We start from the raw sequence: 20,018 nt of genomic DNA, 5'->3' as shown, positions 1-20,018 counted from the left end.
TGCGATAAAAAAGAAATTAATAAAACAGACTTTGGGACATTTTGCAACAAGGGATGATATAATCTTTATTTCGGTTTGTTCTTTAAATAATTAGAACTTTCATAAAATAACCTGACTTTACATCAGTTAATCAGAACATTTTCCCTTCCCATGCCACATAACCATTCTATGATTTGCAGCCTTCTGGATGCATTTAGAGAGGTATGCTGGCACTTCTGCCTGAACTGCACACCTCTGTTCACAGACCTCCATGTCAGTCTGTGAAACAATACTATAGTAACATCGCAAAGGGCTCACACCAGCCCTGGGAAACGAGGGGGACTCAGAGAGGATATCCCTCATAAAAATGATCTTTCACAGATACTCATCTTCCATCTTTTTCTTTTTTTCTTTTTTTTTTTTAAGGAGAGTTTTAAACAAGACAATTCTAAAAAAAATATGAAATGCAGAGGTTCCTATGCATTTTACATCTACACTGCTCTTTGCATCCTCTCCTGTAACTGGAAAACAAGAGTTCCTGTAATGTTGTTTTGAACATTAGCCCAAATGAGAGAGTTCATATGCATTTGTATTCAGGCTAATGTGGATAACATAGCACATTAAACCACTGTTTCCCAAATGGCTAAATATTTATTTTCTATTGTACTAATGCTCGATTTTATTTCACAAACATAATCTACAGGCTTTGACGGTTGCAGGACAAAAACCCTGTGACTGAAAAAAAAAAAAAAAAAAACACAGATTGAGCTCTGATGACGACACTAACCACCAAAGCGTCAGACATGACCTCATTTGTTTGTGCTGAAACCGAAGAAAAACAGAGTACAAGGGGTAAAAATGTTTGGCATTTCGGTCTTCACTGCTTCGATCTTGGCCAGGTACCCTCTACCAGCTGTATCCAGCAGGGGGCGCCTTGTCATCTTTGTTGCTTTCCAGGGAGAAGGGGGGGATGCGGACGTCGAAGTGAGAGCCGTCAGTCCTCTCGATGCGGAAGGTCCCCCTGCAGGGAGAGGAGAGGGATTATACACCTTGAGAATACACAGCCTCTCTGACCAGTCTTAAAAACATCTTGAGGAGGGGGGTTAGTCTTGTCACAGTTTAATTAGCACTAGTCTTGGACTACTCTACCTAAAATAACATTGATAATCCTATCTGGAGTCTGTGAAACCAGCTCTTTGTGTTTTAAAGCAGTAACCATAATAATTGTTATAACTGTACGAGACAATTTATTTAATTCCTCAATTAACAATACAGAAGAAAGATTAATGAAAACACATCAATACATAGGGGCTTTGTTTCTCCCTTTATGCATGTGACGTTTACTCACGTTAGCAATTAACACACACTCAATTAACATCAGAGAATGCATTACACGTTTGCATTAAAACGGCAATATTTAATTACAATTAACCTTATGAAGGAATGAACTAGTCACGGTGGTCAATACATGGGAATACACAGGCTAACACTGTATAAGACCAGCTGCTGCACGTTTTCTCAAAATTACAAGTCTCGCTTGCTTATTAATACTGCAAACGGGTTACTGACGCAGGGGTGACTGGACACGACATGCAGAATTCCAGGAGGTGGAGAGAACCACGGACAAGGAAGTAATGGATTGTGGGAAATTAACATTAAGGAAAATTGAATGAAACAAGGCTATTACAGTACATCAGTACGAGTTTACACAGAAAGTTATGCACACACAGATGGTCCCTGCTTGTCCACCTGCTGCAAGAGGAGGAGCTTCCCTGCTGAGCAAATACCGAGCACTTTTACAGGATACTTTGGGCAGATCAGCTTAATTCAAACGACACCTTGCATAAATCAGCGTAACCAGACCCTCCTCCACAATCTCCAACATTAAAAGCAAGGTAAGTATTCTGTAGGCATGTTTTGCTAGTGTTACTCTGCAAATTTACTCACGTGTTCAGACACTGTCATAATGGTACGCATAATGTCATCGGGATTATATTACATAGCTTGGAAAAGGCTGAAATGCACACAATTAAATCATTTCAGATGAACTGATCAGACATTTCATGAGCACTAAAAACACTCCTGTTCCAAACCCAGTCCTTTACTATTTCTACACTTATATTGTGGTGTAATGCACATGGAAATGTGAGGGAGAACACAGAATAACCAAGATAGACCACTGAACTGATTTTGTTTGGCAGGTGCTGGAGGATGGCATTTTGTACTTTGTAACATATGGGTATCATCAGCAACCACATAGAAGTGACCTCAACTTACCTCTGGATATAGACCAAGCAAACCTTTTGAATGTTTGTATGTAACAACACAAATATCAACCTCCTAATACTAATAATAGCCATAACATTAATATTTTTTTAAAGTATCTCATTGACACTTTACCAAGGAACACAAATGAAGTGCAGTTGGTTTGACTGATTTGCTCACTTTCAGATTTTATTGGTTACAGAATTACCCCCCAGTCTAAGGTGTCCATACAATTGGTCTTATTTACATCTGAAAAAGAGGGGAAACAGAATTACATTTCCGTAATACATGAGAAATTCAACCTCCTTTCCTCTGAATGTTTTATATTGCTAAACGGACATCACATATATCATTAGATGAATGAACCAGTCCCAGGTGACCAATACGTGGGGCCTACAGCTGTGTTTTTAGACCCATAGCACTTGCTCTGTAAGCAACAATACCAGTCTCGCTCCCTTACGGTTATAACTGCCCTTGTGTTACTGAATGACCAGCGACTTCAAATGCCAACTCTGTCTCAGGCTGGAGCCGGGGGGAGAAAACGGCAGGCGGAAAACCCAGCAGGAATAAACCAGCAATGCATTCACACAACACAGTGGTTTAGGCAGGTGAAACATGGAAAGGACAGCAACGAAAAAGCAGCACGGTGGCCTAGCCTAGATCTGCTGCCACGCACTTTAGAAAAGGAATGAACAGGGTCCCTCGTAATGCTTCTTGCTGTCGAGAGAGAAGGATGAGACAGCCACGTCGAAGAGGTTGCCGCTCACCCGCTGAAAGGAGTATGTCCCCCTGCGGAAGGCGGAAAATAACCAATCAGCGGCAAATTGGGGCGGCCCAGTCACCACATGACCCTCTTCAGGGCCAGGCATAACCGGAATCTGCAGCGTGGCTTTGGGCCCTGGCACAACGTAACACTGTTGGTTTAGCTCAGATGCAGTTTATATTGCTCCAGAGACAACAGTCACACAGCCACCGAGGGCTGTACCAGGGCCAGTAAGCTGGGGTCCTACACCTCTGCTCTCTCTACAGCACAGAATTTTGGTTAGGTTTCAACATTTTGCAGTATTGTTGCGTTTGCAGCACATCGATCCCATTCACAAAGCTATAACATTACATGGTGTCGGGGCCATGTAAAGATGGTGTTACACAAATTATGTGGAAGATGGACATGTTTCACTTTTTGAAGTAACATTTGTTAGAACATGGCTTAGAACTATGGCTGAAGTTTATGTAGAGTGTACCCAGAATCCCTGTTCTGCACCTTTAAAACTATAATTAAGCGTCTTGGTTACATGAATCAGGCTTTTAAATTCACAAACAACTGCCATGGAGAACGTCTCATCCTGCCCCCTTTGAAAAACATGCTGTAAATAGCGAAGTAACTACAATATGTTCACCGTTCATGCTGAAACCAAACCTGTGGTGCACATCTGACAGGAATGTGCACTTGCATACGGTATCAAAGGGAACTAACTTTAGGCTGTTCATTCTAACGGTTAATTAATTATTGATCCTCTCCAGTCCAATCCAATACAGTACAGAGTTAATTCAATGTAGACCTCTTACAAAGTCACTGGAAAGCTCTCCCAGCTGACAGCTCTATTTGACCAAGAGTTGCTGCACACAGAGAGGCCGCATGGTCTTTCCTGACCAAAATGTGGCAGCAGAGAAGAATCTTAATTTGTGGTAATTATGTAATTATACAATTATAACAATAATCAGTTGACAGACTACAGTTCCTTAATAAAAACATGCTTTGCTTTAATAATATCAAATATATTTAATATCATTCCATGAAAAAACATCCCTTGTGATTAAAACATCCATTATAATTTAAGAGGCAAGGTATATTTACAATTCAAACATCTGCTTGACCTTTTTACAAACATTTTTTAAAATGTCAATTTATAGATCAATTCATACAAGACAAAGTAGACATCTGACAAATCAGGCGCTTGTGAGCAGGTAAAATTAAAAACCAACTGAACAGTATTTCATGAACACACAATTATCTACTAAAAATATTCTGCATTCATACTAGGGATGGGGATTTTGAGTAATTTAGTGTAAGAGTACTCAAACTGAACACTGCACAACACACAGAAATATTACTGATATGTTAGGGTGATGACAATGCTTTAATGCCCCTGGGGGAAATAAATAGTAAGGAGAGAGTGTAATTGTTAATGTAGCGTATTAGGAATTGTCAACGTATTCTAAATGTAACTAATGCAGCAAACTTCAATATAGGCACTGTGAAAAAGATGTTGCCTTCCTGTTTAAACGCATCTTGAATATCCTTGTGAAAAGGTTAGCACAAACACATCAACGTTTCCTTGTAAAAGCTATGAGGAACTGCACAATTAAATTCATTTGAATCTATTTAAAATCTATTTTGATTTCTTAAAAAAAAAAAAAAGATCCTGTCCAAATTGTTTGGAAACAGGTGTCTTGGAATGTTCTGGTACAAATCATTTAACATGGTTTAACATTCACACAATAATGTAAGTATGCTTCAAATATTAAATGGTGAAGCGATAAACTAAGAATTAGACCAATCTTACATCGCAGAACTCACTCACCGCAGTTTCGTCCGTTTTCTCAAAATATTTCACGATTTGTCCTCGTTTTGCAAGATGCCTCTGCATTGTAATATACTTCAGTTTTACTGAAGAAACCTACTTGATGGCCTACATATGGTTTGTGATGCCATCACTAAAGCATTAAAACCTGCCCACATTAATTTACATTAAAACCGGTATGCACGTTAAGGTTGTAAACATATTTAGGTTGTATGACTGAATAATTAGAAACCTATACTCAAGTGTTAACTGTATTCATGATAAAATTGTAAAGTATCTGCACAGTAAATTAGTGCTTGAGTAAATTGAACTGTATTGAGTACTCAAGTACTCCACCCCTAATCCATACTAATATTATGTAGCATTTGTTTGTTATACTGTGTTCTGGAACTCTTAATATAAGGATTAATACTTGATAATTATGTTGTCATGAAATGTTTTTGCTCGTTAGTGGCCTGACCTGTTCCACAGAATATTCTTCATCAGATGTGTTTAAGTGCTACTTTAATTGATGTTCTCCTGCATAAGAGAAACCTCTTATTGCGAATTGACAGCTTTTGAAAAGCATATCATAACAACTAACTTAATAATATTTAAATACAAAATGAATTCACATTTGTTTTCACATAAGTGTGATTGTTCTTCTGATGTAAATACTTGTTATATATATTTTTTTTTATTGGTGGCAATCACATATTGGAAACTACCACTATTATCCAAACTTTTCCAAAGTTGGTAAAAGCTTTAGTTTACTGATAAGACCAGAACATTTCAAATTAAGGTAATTTACAGGTGCCTCTGGCAACCATTTTATGAGCTGATAAACTGTCAATTACAGCTGTGCATCAACATATGCAATGCCTTCACTTGATAGGAAATCTTTTACCAACTTTGTCTCAGAAAAGCTTTGAGCTCTACAGCTTCATGAATTAGCAGCTTTCTCCAATCTAGTCAGTGTGAATGTGGGGGAGATTATAGTGCAAATTAAGGTACCAACTCAATAAGGTTACTCAAGGTGTCACTAAGGTGCCTTACAGACCCCTGCCCCCCCACCCCCCGCCACCCCACCAGCCACAGCACACATGCCAGGGCAGTGCCTTCTGGTGGGACTGTTACGACAAGCTGGCCGGGCTCAGACTAAGGATGCGAATGGCCCTGGGAGGAAGCCGTTGGGTGAATCGTCTTTCTTGCTTTCGAGAGAAAAGGGCGGGATGCGGACATCGAAGAAGGTGCCGTTGGCCCTCTCGAAGCGATACGAACCCCTGTGGGAGCGAGAGACACAACAGGCACCATCAGAGGCCCGCAGTCTGCTGGCAATTGCATCCATGCACATCACATTCCTACCCTGGCTGCCGAGAACCCGGATCTTACAGCTGTGTTCCCAACCCTCACCAAACACGTGTACTAGTGCTCAGCTTTATGGGTTCATAAGCCTGTCTATATGATATTAAATGCTTTTGATTACTTTTCAGGATCTCTAAACTACTGAATATGATCTAACCATTTTTCTGGGGGGTAATCTGAACTATTTACAATAAAAGTAAACTAAAAAGCGAAAGTGTCATAGGATGAGACCTTGTGACCCCTAGCTTCAGACACAGCTGTTCAAATTACACAAACCCTTTTCAAGAAAATAGATCCTCGCCTATTATTCTCATTACTGGAAATGAAGAAAATGTGAACAAAGATACGAATCTAAACGTCTGTCGATTCTTTATTGTCGATACCCATGATTCTTTCAGGAAAAGCAAATTTTGATACTTTCCCAAATGACAGGTGCACATTTACATGTATAAATTGCCCTCAAACAACCACATTAAACTGTTTGGGGATCCTGACGAGTGAGAAAAGGCATTTTGTGTTACATTGAGTTTAAATTAAATCATTAAGTATGCAGTGGTGACGTCATGTACAAGGTGCTCCTCCTGAACATGGTACTGCGATTATAAATCACTTGAAAAACAAGCCAATCACAGAGTAGCATTTCAAATCTTTCCTAAACCATTTACCTTGTCTAAACACATACAATTATCAGTATTACAAAAGTATTCAGTTACCAACTTAGCTAGTTGTGCATTGCTAGTTAACATGCTAGTTGTGCAAGTTTCACAGAATATACATTTGATTTTATTAAATAGTTTAATTAGGCTTAACGTGCATGAAAACACAGATCGGCTTCTGTAGGTCAGTTACAGCGGATTGTGGGCCAAACAATTTTCATATGGGGAGAAAGTAGGTTGTTATATTGAACTAAAATAAGCATTTTCTTCCATTGTACAGATATGGGATTTATAATTAGTTAACAGGTCATGTGAAGAATCATCTCTTATTGTATTAGAGATGGCATATTGTGCAGTTTGGGCATGAGGACCAAGAAGCGAAACTTGTATAAGTGATCTTGTATAAGTAATCTTATACAATACTCTTAGATTTAAAACGACGTATCAATGAATGTGTCTTTCAGGATTTACTGGGGTGAATCCAACTGTCAAGTCTTTCTTTGCACTGCCACATTTATATTGGAGGTGAAACGTTTTAATCACACGATTGGGTTCTGCTGTGTCTCAGGGAGCCTTGAAGGAAGATAAAAAAGCAAGTGTTAAATTGCTATCCGGTGCACTTCATGCTTCTTTATGGGGAACTGCAAAGCAATGCCCCATCTTGTCCCCATTCATAGTTACCATGCAGAATCTATTTATGTTGGGATTTAAGGGTTACAAGGGAAATTATGTATACGACATGACAAAAGCTGTCCTATAAAAAACTGTCTTCTGAAATTGGAAGCACACTGGAGACCGTACGCAGCACAATCTCACTGTACGACTCGAGAGCGGGGGAGACACTTTAAAGACAACTCCTCCAATTACTTAAAACTGTAATAAGGTGAAATAAGGTGGTTATGTCCCCAGTCTTCTGACTGCTGAAGTCCTGGATGGACAGCTGCACCCTATTCCTTGCTTACAGAACTAGACTCAATAAATTGAATTCCAAAGGTTCACCTCCTTTAACTACACTGGAATAAATCTGAGCTGCTAAGGATTAAGGATAATATTCATATTAGGACACACCATTCCAGGGTTCATTCACAGCTCCGTGCCATTTTATACCAAGCAGACCACATTACACCATTTTTTTTTTTTTTTTTGTTCCTGGGTAGTAAGTGTTATTTCCTAATTGCTTATGCCTCAAAAGTATAGAAAATGGCTATTATTCCCCACAAACTTTGCTTTTGTGACCAGGACAGTGATATTTTGAAATGTAACTATTTCCAACGAGAAAACAGGCGAATGTGTCTTTCGACATTTGTGCATTTACAGCATAATCGTAAATCTCGAAAAACTACTCACTTCTAAATCTTTTGTACTCATTTGTGTATTACTTTATTATAAATACATGTTAATGTGGATTCATGTTGTTTTTTTCTGACTTTATGCGAATGAAAAGACACAAATTTGCCTGGTTCTCTCATTGAAAATAGTTACATTTCTAAATATCACTGTCCTGGTCACAAAAGCAAAGTTTGTAATAATAGCCATTTTCTATACTTTTGAGGCATAAGCAATTAGGAAATAACACTTACTACCCAGGAACAAAAATTGTGTTACATAGTGTTATCATTACTCCAAACATGTCCCGTGTCAACCAGACCACTGAGTTCACCAACTGGCTTTTGGCAACAACAGCAAGAAACCTTTCCACAGCTTGTCCATCCGGCCAGCTATGTCCTAGCTGGGCACTTTATTGCAGCTGCTGAGTTTCACATGTTCTCTCTCAAGACACTGGTGTCAAACAGCTCTGTGTTTCTCAGTGAGTTCATAGGGTGTTTCACAGCCGTCTTGCCGAATGCCCCTGTAAGTTATCACTTATGTTATAATTTCATAAATATACCGATCAGCCATAACATTATGACCACCTGCCTAATATCATGTAGGTCCCCCTTTTGCCGCCAAAACAGCCCTGACCCGTCGAGGCATGGACTCCACTAGACCTCTGAAGGTGTGCTGTGGTATCTGGCACCAAGACATAATTTCAGTCACACAGTTTGTAATTAGTCTCATTCACTACAAAAGGGAACTTCTAGGCAAAAACAAAAGATCAGACCTCAGATTCAAACTGCTGCCACCAGTACACCTCCCAGCACCCCCTTTAAATGAGCAATAAGCCCACTACACCATAAAGCAAAAGACTGTTTTCCATTAAAGAACCTAACATCCTGCAATTTTTTGTTTCAAGACCCAATTCCTAGCCATTGTAATGTTTCCTTTATAAGTAGCCCCTAAATATATGATGTCCATCTAGTGGTAAAATTGTTCATCCAATGTCTCTTGGCTTCTTTACAAGCCTATGCTTGCTTTGCTGTGCATGATTTTAAGATGTCAGTATCAAAATGCAAAATGAGCAGGAGTACTAGGAGGAATCAACAGTTTCAAACTGGCTTATAGAAACTAATGGCAAAACGCAACATCACACTGTTGTTGCGAACTGTACAGTAAGACTGCACCGTCTCGAGGAAACAGTCTGTACAGACCTTCAAAGTGTGAAATGTGTTGCGGTCGACCGCTATGAAATCTTTAATAATGCTGCCGACTTTGATTCTCCTCGCAGTGCGAGTCCCTTCTAGAATAACTACGGCCATGGGGAAGCACAAGGCATCCCACTGTGGACCTAAACAGAAAATGGAAGGAAAATGTTTGGTACACAGTACAGCTTATGTTTCTAACAATGTGCAAAAGTTACTTATGTCAAGAGGTTATACAATTGTTTATTATGCTGCACTAGTTTTTTGTTATTTTAACCGTTTTATTAACTTCTTTATGACCACCTGCACATATTACAGTGACCTGATGTGATCAGTTCCTGATTCCCAAGTCTCAAACGGCACGATCATTACTACACTGTAGCCCGAACTTGATCTACAGAGCTGCTACATCAATTCACATCTCGGTATATTTCACTGAGTATTCTCACTACTTTTGTACAGCAGTAGTTTTCAGATGACATTTTTGAGTTTTAAACTGAAGACAAAAATATATCTAGATAACTAAAACTATAGGAAATCTCAAATTCATACGACACGTTTTGAACAGGTTATTTCATTCAGTTAAACATGTCAGTCTTAAATACATTCAAATGTTATTACAATATTAATGCAACCTTTTACTAGAGAATTATGTTGCTGCATAGTCACCCATTTCAAATGCTAAACTAGAGTTCACAACTTTTCTAAGGGTCTCTTAAAACACTGATCAGCAACCCTCCCCCCAAATGTCCAATGCTACACTTGTAACAATAACTGATAGTGTTATTTCACACATTACTGAGTATAATTCAGAACAACGTGCTCTCTGTTCATTTCAACATAGACATTGAGATAGAATATGAGGAGAAAGACAGACATTGTTTAGATACTTACATAGACACGGTAGCTAAAAGTGTCAGTATTGTAAACACATAGTGTGCATTAGATTTAAGACTGAAATTTTCAAAATATATAACAAATCTGTCTGGTTGTGAACTGAAAGTTAAACTGAAAACCACAACAATTCGGCCTACATTACCGCTATCTGGTCAAAAAAAAAACAATGACAATTCCTCAAAGAAAAGACACATAGGAAAGACTAAAAAGTAATGAATGCTTAAAATGTTGCTATGAAAAATGAAAAGTATATATTTCTTTGTAGTTGAAGGAAGGACTGCCCTTCTTTGGATTTACAGATATTTAACCATTTTAAAATCGATTCATTTTTAAGGAATCATCAAAAAAAAAATTTTTATATCAATCCAAAAATGTGCAAAGTGCCAATACAGAATAGAAGATGGATAACAGATTGTTATTAGTACAGGTGACTACATTCTACAACCATTTTACCCAAAACCTGTAAATAAAGCAGCCAATCCAAAAACAATCCAAAGCTTCATCTAATGTCCTCCTGTTTCTACAAAATAAAAGTATTCTATGACAAAGTATTAATAATCTTGAATAAGATGCATTTTGTTTATTGCTGCACTGGGTGGCCTTATTGTACCCAAAAGGAAGTCAAACAAATGAAATGTGTAAAGGGAGCAAAGTATTCAAAACACAAAGATATCAATGTGAATTAAGAAACGTAGTCAAATTGTTTTGAGTGCAGGATTTAAAACCACTGAAATGCAACATGCAATGAAAGCACCACAATTAACACAGAGAGGCCTCTTCACTCTGATTGCAGGAGAGAGGGATTCTTACCACATGTGGCCACTAGGGGCCTGCAAAGAGACATGACTGCTGTACTGAAAGGCTGGCTGCTCCTTGGATAACACCGGTTCCTAAGAGAGAAAGAAACAGTGTGCTCAATGTACTTCATATTCAGAGACAAAGCACAACAAATAAAACCATTAAAAGTTGCAAAAAGGCAGCACTGTGACCACCTCAGAGCACAAAGCAGAGCCTTATTACAGCAAGCCTCTAGGATAGCGCGGTGAATTCACCACTCAGTTTGCGCTCTACTCACCCGTCCCACCACCCCTCGGCCCCTGACGGTCTCCAGGGTCCCAGAGAGGCTGAATATCCGCCAGTGTCTCTCCCTCAGCTGCACCACTTCATTTCCCAGGTTTTCCAATCGGATACAGTAGCGCCACTACAGGACAGAGACGTGCACAGGACAGCGTAGATGAGACTAAGGTCCAGACAGACAATTCAGGAAGCCCTTCTGATCTACAGAGTGGAGTTACGGGGTTGTTTCAGACCGGTTTAACACCATGCCATGTAATCTAAACTGTAACGCAGTAATGCTGTTAACACAACACTACAAACAAAACTAATATAGCAATGTAAATAACTGCACAAAACAGCCTTCTTTAACTAAAGGTCAGGGTTAAGAAATGCTACTCACCCAATACACATGAGAATTCTGTGCTTCCTATGAAGAAAAAACACATAATTAGATACCTTTATGAACAAAAGGCCTGGACCGAAAACTTAGGCCTGCCCTCCAATCACAAATTATACACACTAAACAGCTTTTATTTTATGATTTTATAATTAGCTTGTAGAAAAGTCGCCACTGACAATAAAATAAACGTATTGATACAAAAGTGACTGAACAATAGATAAAGATGCATCTGGAAAAAGTGGTGACTAGCGCGGCCATACCCTCATGCCCATGTAGAAGGGGATGACGGTGACGCGGATGCTCTCGGTGGTCTCGCGGTGCACGTCCGACAGCTCCAGCCAGGGGTGATTCTTCTCCTGCCAGGCTCGCAGCGTGTCTCTCGCGATGAAGGGCGGGGCTGGGCGGCCACAGAAGGGAGAGTTTGCATGAACCAAGTCACTCATTACCACACAAGCAGGGTGTGATTTGTCAGGTCTCCACGATGTAATCGAGAATCTGACACAAATCTACACCACCAATTAGGGATTTCAAGGTGCGCAGGGACAACAGAAATACACCCCGAAAGTAAGCAAGACTACATAAGTGGTACTTGTGCTGCCTGTGAATTACACTCAGTTACCTTTGGAAGGATTGAACATGAGAAAACGCTCAAACAGCTCATGCTGAATGGGAATCTGATCTGTGGAGTTGTAAGGTAGAATGTCTTCATGACTCACATAGTCCAAACCTGAAGGAGAACCGAGAGAGAGGGAAATGAGACAGGATTAGCAAATGGGGAAGGAGGTGTGCAATGCAAATTAAGGGTATTCAAAAGATTATTTGCATTTCCAGAAAATATCTAAAAACTGAAAATTCCAGATCAAATAGTGTTCTCTTAAAAGTAATTTGGAAGAGACCTAACTCTTATCCTGTACCTGCCTCTTTTACATGCATAGAATATGCATTTTTAAATAACTGAACAAACAAAAATAAATATGTACACCGATCAGCCATAACATCATGACCACCGACAGGTGAAGTGAATAACACTGATAATCTCGTTATCATGGCACCTGTCAGTGGGTGGGATATATTAGGTAGCAAGTGAACATTTTGTCCTCAAAGTTGATGTGTTAGAAGCAGGAAAAATGGGCAGCGTAAGGATCTGAGCGACTTTGACAAGGGCCACATTGTGATGGCTAGACGACTGGGTCAGAGCATCTACAAAACTGCAGCTCTTGTGGGCTGTTCCCGGTCTGCAGTGGTCAGTACCTATCAAAAGTGGTCCAAGGAAGGAAAAGCAGTGAACTGGCGACAGGGTCATGGACGGCCAAGGCTCATTGATGCACGTGAGGAGTGAAGGCTGGCCCGTGTGGTCCGATCCAACAGACGAGCTACTGTAGCTCAAATTGCTGAAAAAGTGAATGCTGGTTCTGATAGAAAGGTGTCAGAACACACAGTGCATCGCAGTTTGTCGCGTATGGGGCTGCGTAGCCGCAGACCAGTCAGGGTGCCCATGCTGCCCACTGTACACTGCCGAAAGCGCCTACAATGGGCACGTGAGCATCAGAACTGGACCACGGAGCAATGGAAGAAGGTGGCCTGGTCTGATGAATCACGAGTTCAAGGTGTTGACTTGGCCTCCAAATTCCCCAGATCTCAATCCAAATCGAGCATCTGTGGGATGTGCTGGACAAACAAGTCCGATCCATGGAGGCCCCACCTCGCAACTTACAGGACTTAAAGGATCTGCTGCTAACGTCTTGGCGCCAGATACCACAGCACACCTTCAGAGGTCTAGTGGAGTCCATGCCTCGACGGGTCAGGGCTGTTTTGGCGGCAAAAGGGGGACCTACACAATATTAGGCAGGTGGTCATAATGTTATGTCTGATCGGTGTATATATGGTGAATAATACGAATGCCATTCTAAAGCGGACATTGTACCTGGAATAGCATACAGAGCTCTGCTGTCATCGTGGTTGGCTAGAAACGTCACGGCTTCAGTCTGCGACCTCTGAGACTGGAGACACAAAAACAAGCACACGAGGAGCTCTGTAAAAGCCAGCCTTCAAAACTAAGAGTCGCACCCTTTACACTTCAAATTAGTTTTAACTGCAGAGGATATATTTGTAAATTGCAATTGGGAGACTGGTCAGAGTTTCGATCTGGTCTAGTTGACGGTTGGTTCAGGAGTGAGAGGTTAGCGTTACTCGAGCGCTGGACTATAAGAAGGCTGTATTCATGACATTCTCCACATTTATTCATATTATTTCCATTATTAGACATTAATCACCAACTAATTTATTATACAGCATTACCATGAATACATACATATACATATTATTATTTCTACTTACGATATGGGGGCAGTCTCTGGTGTCTATGAGAACCTGGTAGTAGGTGTGTGTTTTGCCCTTGACTTCTTTTGAACCATGAGTCCCGGGTGTTTCTGGTTTGCTTAAATAAAAAACAAAAACAAAGATTTATCAATTATTCAGAGGACAGAGGTCAGCTGGGATCATGGAAAAAGTACAAAATAAAAGATCCTTTTAAATTACATTGGGTATTTAAATCCCTCAGGTTTTGCAGTATGTGAGCAGCTGTGGGATGCTGTGACGGTCATCGCATCGACAGTGCGGTTTTCTGCTGACTACATTAGTATTCAACTTATGTCTGCAGTACAAAACATGATATAGGTGGCCACTTTTAAGTCCTTGATGGATCTGTATCCCCCAGGTATAACAGATTTGTGGTTTTGTTTTGTTCTTTAATGGTAAAACGTGACTTGGTAATGATTTCCCCTTTAATTTGGAGGAGACATCCTTATGGAGTTTAGGTTCATGCCTCATGATTCCAATATCTTCCAACAGCAAATAAAATACAGCTATTAAGATCTAGTTTTATTACCTCACATTATAACCACATTTCTATTTTACTATAATGTGTACAATTTATACTACAATTGCCAAGTACAGAGTTTCTGGTGTAGCCTTTTATTCCAATGCAATTACATTCGCGAGAAACAGGTCTAATTGAGGAGAACACTGGGTATAGGAAACAGAATGAAGTCCACATTTCAGTTGCATGTCAGTTTACCCAAGAAATCGTGATTACCTCTCTGTGGTAGGAGGGGTCACATCACGATCGTATAGTCTGGCGTGCCACGGGAAAAGTACTATCCCTCTGTAGCCAAAGACACTGTGTAGAAATAACTGCCAAGAAAAGGAAGAAAAACAGTATAAGAGTAAAAGGCTACTGGAAATTATGTATTCTTATATAACATCACTTTAATACAGGAAACAGAACATGAGTAAACAAGCCGGTTAACATCAATTTGTCAACTGACTATAGAAATAGGTACATTTTGGAAAATAAACTTCCATTATTATATTATAGAGATTATATTACTCCCACTGGTGTAGATATAAGCTAATTAATAAATACCTCTCCTTACAGATTTAATGGAGATGCGCTTACCTGGCCCGTTTCATATTTGCCGTGTTGTTTTGGAGCCTCAAACACTCCTACTGTCTCAAGCACTTTCCCCTCTGGTCGGTTTCTGCCAGGAAATAAATGAGAAGACAAAGACAAATTGAATAAATCACACGCACACAGACACACACTAATTATTTACTACAGATCTATAGGTAAAAGCACACATCATTGTGTTAAAATTGTCGTTTCTCCTTCTAATTCTGTTCCTGTCTGATGACATAAGCATCGAATGGATACAATTTATTATGGCAGGTGACCAGGAATGACTTATCCCCCGTTTAGCTCATCAGCTTTCATATGATTTTGCCAATTGATCATAATCTATACTAATATTTGCACTTTGCAGTAATGTCATCACGTGCAAGAAGTGTTTGTGTAGTTTGCCAGACAGTTGTGTCTTCTAAATGTGTTAAGATTAGTATTTAGAATAATGGCAATGAATACACAACCATTATCAATTTTAAATATTAAAAAAACAGGCAGTTAGTTTGTGTACTGTCATTTTTTCACTTTTTCTTTATTCAAGTTCATGGAGGTAGATCCTAAGAGACACTTTTGGTTAAGTGAATGGTATTTCAATGATGTTGGAATCACGAATCAGCGGTAACGAAGTCCCCAATTTATGGTTCCTTTACAAAGCCTAGACATAAAAAACACCACAGTAAACTATGTTAACTAGTATCTCTGCATAGTCCGGGAAAATATTGACACATAAAAAATAGCAAAGTGGATAACTGCATTTATTACTGCAAAGCAGACTTAAGTGGAACATTAAAAAGGTACATGTATTCACACTACACCACTCTGTTACAAAACTGTCTAAAACCAAAAGCTTTTTCTCTGCTGGTTTTAAGGCAGTCACATATACTGTACTCAAGGGAAAATACCTACAAAATCCAGTGATCCTGGCAAAGCAGGTATCAGCCTTTCATTTCTAAACATAATTCCAAACTGGACTCGCCAATCTATTTCCTTTACGTAAAAAGCTTAAGCGTGCGACTGAAAGACGTGGTACATCCAGAATGCTGTGTGTAACACGTTTCAACAAATCTGTGACTTATGAAATAGTATTAACGGACATTTCTGAAATCATTTCTCCAGCGAAATAAGTCAAGAATTCCACTTGGACCCCGTCTTTGAGTTTCAAACACCATGAGATGCCAGTCAATCACCTGGAATTCTAGGGCCTATCTTGTCAACTGGCAAATCATAAAACCTCCTTACAAATCGTATTTGTTACTCCCTATCCTTGTAACAATATAGCCTACTTCAAAGTGTTGATATTATACAATTTAGGCTACTAAAATAAAAGTCAGAGCTCAATTTCTCAGCTGTTCAAACTGGCTTCTCTCATCCTTGTCCTGGGGGATCCTGACCCTTCAAGGTTTTCTTTCCAACCAAATTCTTAATAGAATAACTGAGCCCTCAATTTAACAGTTGTTGTTTTTTTAATAGTTTTCATTTCCAAGTCTTTAGTTTTAGAAATAGTCTGTTGTGTGTGTTGGTTGCCAAAGCAGAAGGCAAACACAGTTCAGTCTGCCCTCAGGTTGTTTAATAAGCCGTTGATCTCTTTTGTCCAAGCTAAACAACGTTTGACAGGTCACTCATTAATTCTCTACAGACACAGGCAGTAATTATATTGTATAACATACTCCCATAATAAGCTTGGTTAATTCTTAGTGGACTCAACTTGTTAAATGACCTGCCACTTTTTCAATCTAGTGAGTCATATAGCCTAAAACACTGCGTTTCAATTATACTGTCGACACATTTTGACTCCTGTTGCTTAATTCTCATGTCACTTTTGTGACACTAGAGGCTGCTGGCATAACCTGTGTCCCCTAACTTAAACCAAGTATATGACCTCTCACCTACTTCTTGCACAAGTTTATACTGTCCTTAAATGCCTTGGCAGGAAATAAAATGCTTTATCAGAAGGGGAGACTGTTCCAGGCTGGAGTCAGGTTTTTAAAACAATATTCAGTATTACAGCACAAGTAACAGATTTTTTAATAGGTTGGGCTTCGAGGGCTGAAGGGTTTCTGGTTTTAAATGCACCTCAAGGCTTAATAGGTTTGAAGGTCTGAATGTCTGTTTGAAGTTCACCTGTCAGTCTATGAGAACTGTTGTTCTTAGCCTAATAATTAAAAATAGACTTTTATGTTCTTGTGTTTTTTCAGATATGGAATTTAGGATTAAAATTTTTCTGCCAACATCGCTGTGTTTTAGGTCACGCCGGCTCTCTTTTCACATGTGTTTTTGTGGGTTCAGTCTTATGTTTTAAATATGTTGTTTACATAACTCAGAATGTGTGAATATGTGCCGTTTTCATGGTGGAATATATATTTGGAATATTCAGCATTCCAAATACTAGCGGAACATAACTAGCCATGGAAATGCAGCTTCATTTATGAGAAATGTGAGACTCTTTAAAAAGACATAGGCATACATTAGTGGCAACTAGACCTGGTCTTGGAGTGCCTCTAAATCATCAATCACTGAATACCTTGAACAGATAGAAATATTGGCTTATTAAGCAAACATTTGATTATTCAGGGTTTGGATAAATCAAACCTCATTAGAAACTTTGACTCTCCAGGACCTGGGTAGGTCTGCCCTGTCATACACTGTAAATGGGGCCACCTTTGGAATTTGATATTACACATTAATTAGACAGATTCTGGTGTAGATGTTGCTGCAAATACGTAATTTTATATTCAAAAGGAGAGCAGAGTTTTTAGATTGACAGAAGAACAATCCAAGTGTATCTGTCAAATTTCAACTACTGTCAATAGTTATGAAAAGTCAATTGAGACATAATCATACTGAAAAAGAAATACAGTATGCCAATTCATTCTGATGGAAATTAATGCATCGAAGCTTCCTAATCTCAATCAAGTAACCTATACTAACCAGCAGTTCATACCGCATCTAGGCCAGTGGTTCTCAGCCCTGTTCCTGGTGGCACGCTGTCCTGCTGATTTTATGCAGCATTAATTGAACTCATCCCTTGCCCAACCAGAGCTTTTACATTATTAAACAATTTGGAGATATCAAGTAGAATATAAGACACCTGAATATGCCAACAGTTTGGAAGCTCAGCCATTTAAAATTAAAATTAAGCAAATTACAAGTTCAATTAAGATTTCAGTTAAGTAATTGAAACTTCCATAGGAACAACAACTAGCAGACCTGTGCCAGTGTGCCCCCAAGAGCGAGGTCTAGAACCACTTCACCAGGAGTGGCTAACCCTGGTCCTGGGGAGCCGCAATCCTGCAGGATTTCCAGGTCTATCTAAATCACCAATTAATGGATACCTTGAACACAGGGGTATTTTGCCTAATCAAGACCCACAATTGGTTTAATTTAAGCAGTTAACGATCTGGATAGAACAAAAGCCTGTAGACCAGGGTTAGCCACCACCTGCATTAGACTAACTTAATTGATGGGGAATAATATCTGTTAAGATTAGTTTGGTATATAATTTGTTAATGTATAGACAGTAAATGGAATATACTGTTAACACTTAGGATGCTCTGTACAAAGTAAACAATGCAACACTATTAATTAAATGTTCAGTGTGTGCACATTTATTCCAGTTCTGGGGCAATGTACAAATCTGTCCTGCCAAAGCGGTCCAGGATTCTGGGGCCAGACAGAAATACTATGGCAGGCAAATGTTTGTTTCCTGTATTAATTGGGAAAGCTGGATAACTTGAGAAGGTGCTGACTTTTAATTTGCAAGTTTTTAACTTGGTTTCTCAGATCATGCAATTGAATTATTAATATAATTATGTTATTTTGGAATTCTTACCCAAAACCCATATACTGGGTTTGTCAAAATAATCAAATAAATCAACTGAGTGTACTGTATGCAATTTAATTTTGTATTAGTCTACTAATATATACCTACTGCAATAACTGTGCCTCAATTAAATGATTTAATTGTCAGTAAAATTGCAAAAAACATGATAAGTTGCAATGCAATACACTACACAGGCAGGACAAATCAATGATCAAATAACCAGATATGTATATGAGCTTCCTCTTTCCGGATTATGTTCCTAAACACTAGCCCTGCTCATGCAAAACTAAAAGCGAGAAAATAAACGAGAATAACTGACCTTGTAGAAGCGCCTCGACTACCACATGAGACACATTTTGCATTGTGTTGACAGTTCTTGGGTTGTTTTGCAAAACGGATTTCAGCAATAACACTGCATCGGCGTCATATATACATACAAATGTACATATTTGTTGCATTTGAAAAGTGCACTGTCTGAGCCAGTGTAATAAACAGCACGCACACGCACATTGCACTGCGAGACAACTTACCGAGACAGGGAGCGAGTCTGCTGCACACCGAGCCCGGCACAGGACGAGCAGGGCGGCCGCAGTCTGTGCCCTTCGTGCCTGTTGATGCTCTCAAAACTCAAATGTCTAAGCATGTGGCTTTTGTTATATTTACTTACTGTAGACAGTAAGCCCCGTCTAATCACACAAGCGGCCATCTTTAATATTGAGGATTAAACCGCACGTTACTCGCGGTTCACTGAGCTGCACATCGCAAAATAGACCGTAGGAGGGAAATAATCTGAATTCCTACAGGAATAATGTTATTGCGAATCAAATGCAATTATAGCACAGCCAGTGTAGCAATACGACATTTTAAACGTCTGTTTAATTTATTTAACTGTTTCTAAAAGAGCTATACGACTTGAACCATGATGCATTGCGTTCCCGGATAACAAATTCAAATCCTCAACATGTTTTAATTCGCATTCATTAAGAGTAATACTTTTTAAGGATTAAAGTAATACCAACAGAATGAATATTAAAATTAAC

At 39.2% G+C, this 20,018-nt stretch overlaps 1 protein-coding gene across 2 annotated transcripts; it reads right to left on the bottom strand.

Annotated features, from left to right (window-relative positions):
- Positions 1-376: 376 nt before the first annotated feature.
- Positions 377-19,904, bottom strand: poldip2 (polymerase (DNA-directed), delta interacting protein 2). Of its 2 annotated transcripts, none has more exons than XM_066696371.1 (11): positions 19,509-19,900; positions 15,156-15,237; positions 14,793-14,890; positions 14,036-14,135; positions 13,623-13,698; positions 12,318-12,425; positions 11,959-12,095; positions 11,699-11,725; positions 11,318-11,443; positions 11,053-11,132; positions 377-1,000 (listed from the first exon to the last, which is right to left on the bottom strand). In XM_066696371.1, exons 1-11 carry the CDS (start codon positions 19,682-19,684, stop codon positions 886-888), a joined length of 1,125 nt encoding a protein of 374 aa, XP_066552468.1. In that variant the 5' UTR covers positions 19,685-19,900; the 3' UTR covers positions 377-885. The 2 variants fall into 2 exon arrangements, with proteins under 2 accessions (XP_066552468.1, XP_066552467.1); XM_066696370.1 differs by lacking the exon at positions 377-1,000 and adding an exon at positions 5,908-6,088 and having other exon boundaries at positions 19,509-19,904.
- Positions 19,905-20,018: the final 114 nt, after the last annotated feature.

Source organism: Amia ocellicauda, chromosome 22, assembly GCF_036373705.1.
Source record: "Amia ocellicauda isolate fAmiCal2 chromosome 22, fAmiCal2.hap1, whole genome shotgun sequence".
In the NCBI taxonomy this organism is placed as follows: domain Eukaryota; kingdom Metazoa; phylum Chordata; class Actinopteri; order Amiiformes; family Amiidae; genus Amia; species Amia ocellicauda.
The sequence above is the reverse complement of the archived record's forward strand: the minus strand, read 5'-3'. Positions and strand labels throughout refer to the sequence as shown.

Bases quoted from the DNA above. Each gene is read 5' to 3' on its own strand.
- poldip2 (XM_066696370.1), bottom strand. From the start codon at position 19,684: ATGGCCGCTTGTGTGATTAGACGGGGCTTACTGTCTACAGTAAGTAAA. The intron at 14,136-14,792 runs GTAATCACGATT...TTTTTATTTAAG, and splicing joins ACCCCTCCTACCACAGAGAG to CAAACCAGAAACACCCGGGA. The intron at 12,426-13,622 runs GTACAATGTCCG...GTTCTCCTTCAG, and splicing joins AGCTCTGTATGCTATTCCAG to GTTTGGACTATGTGAGTCAT.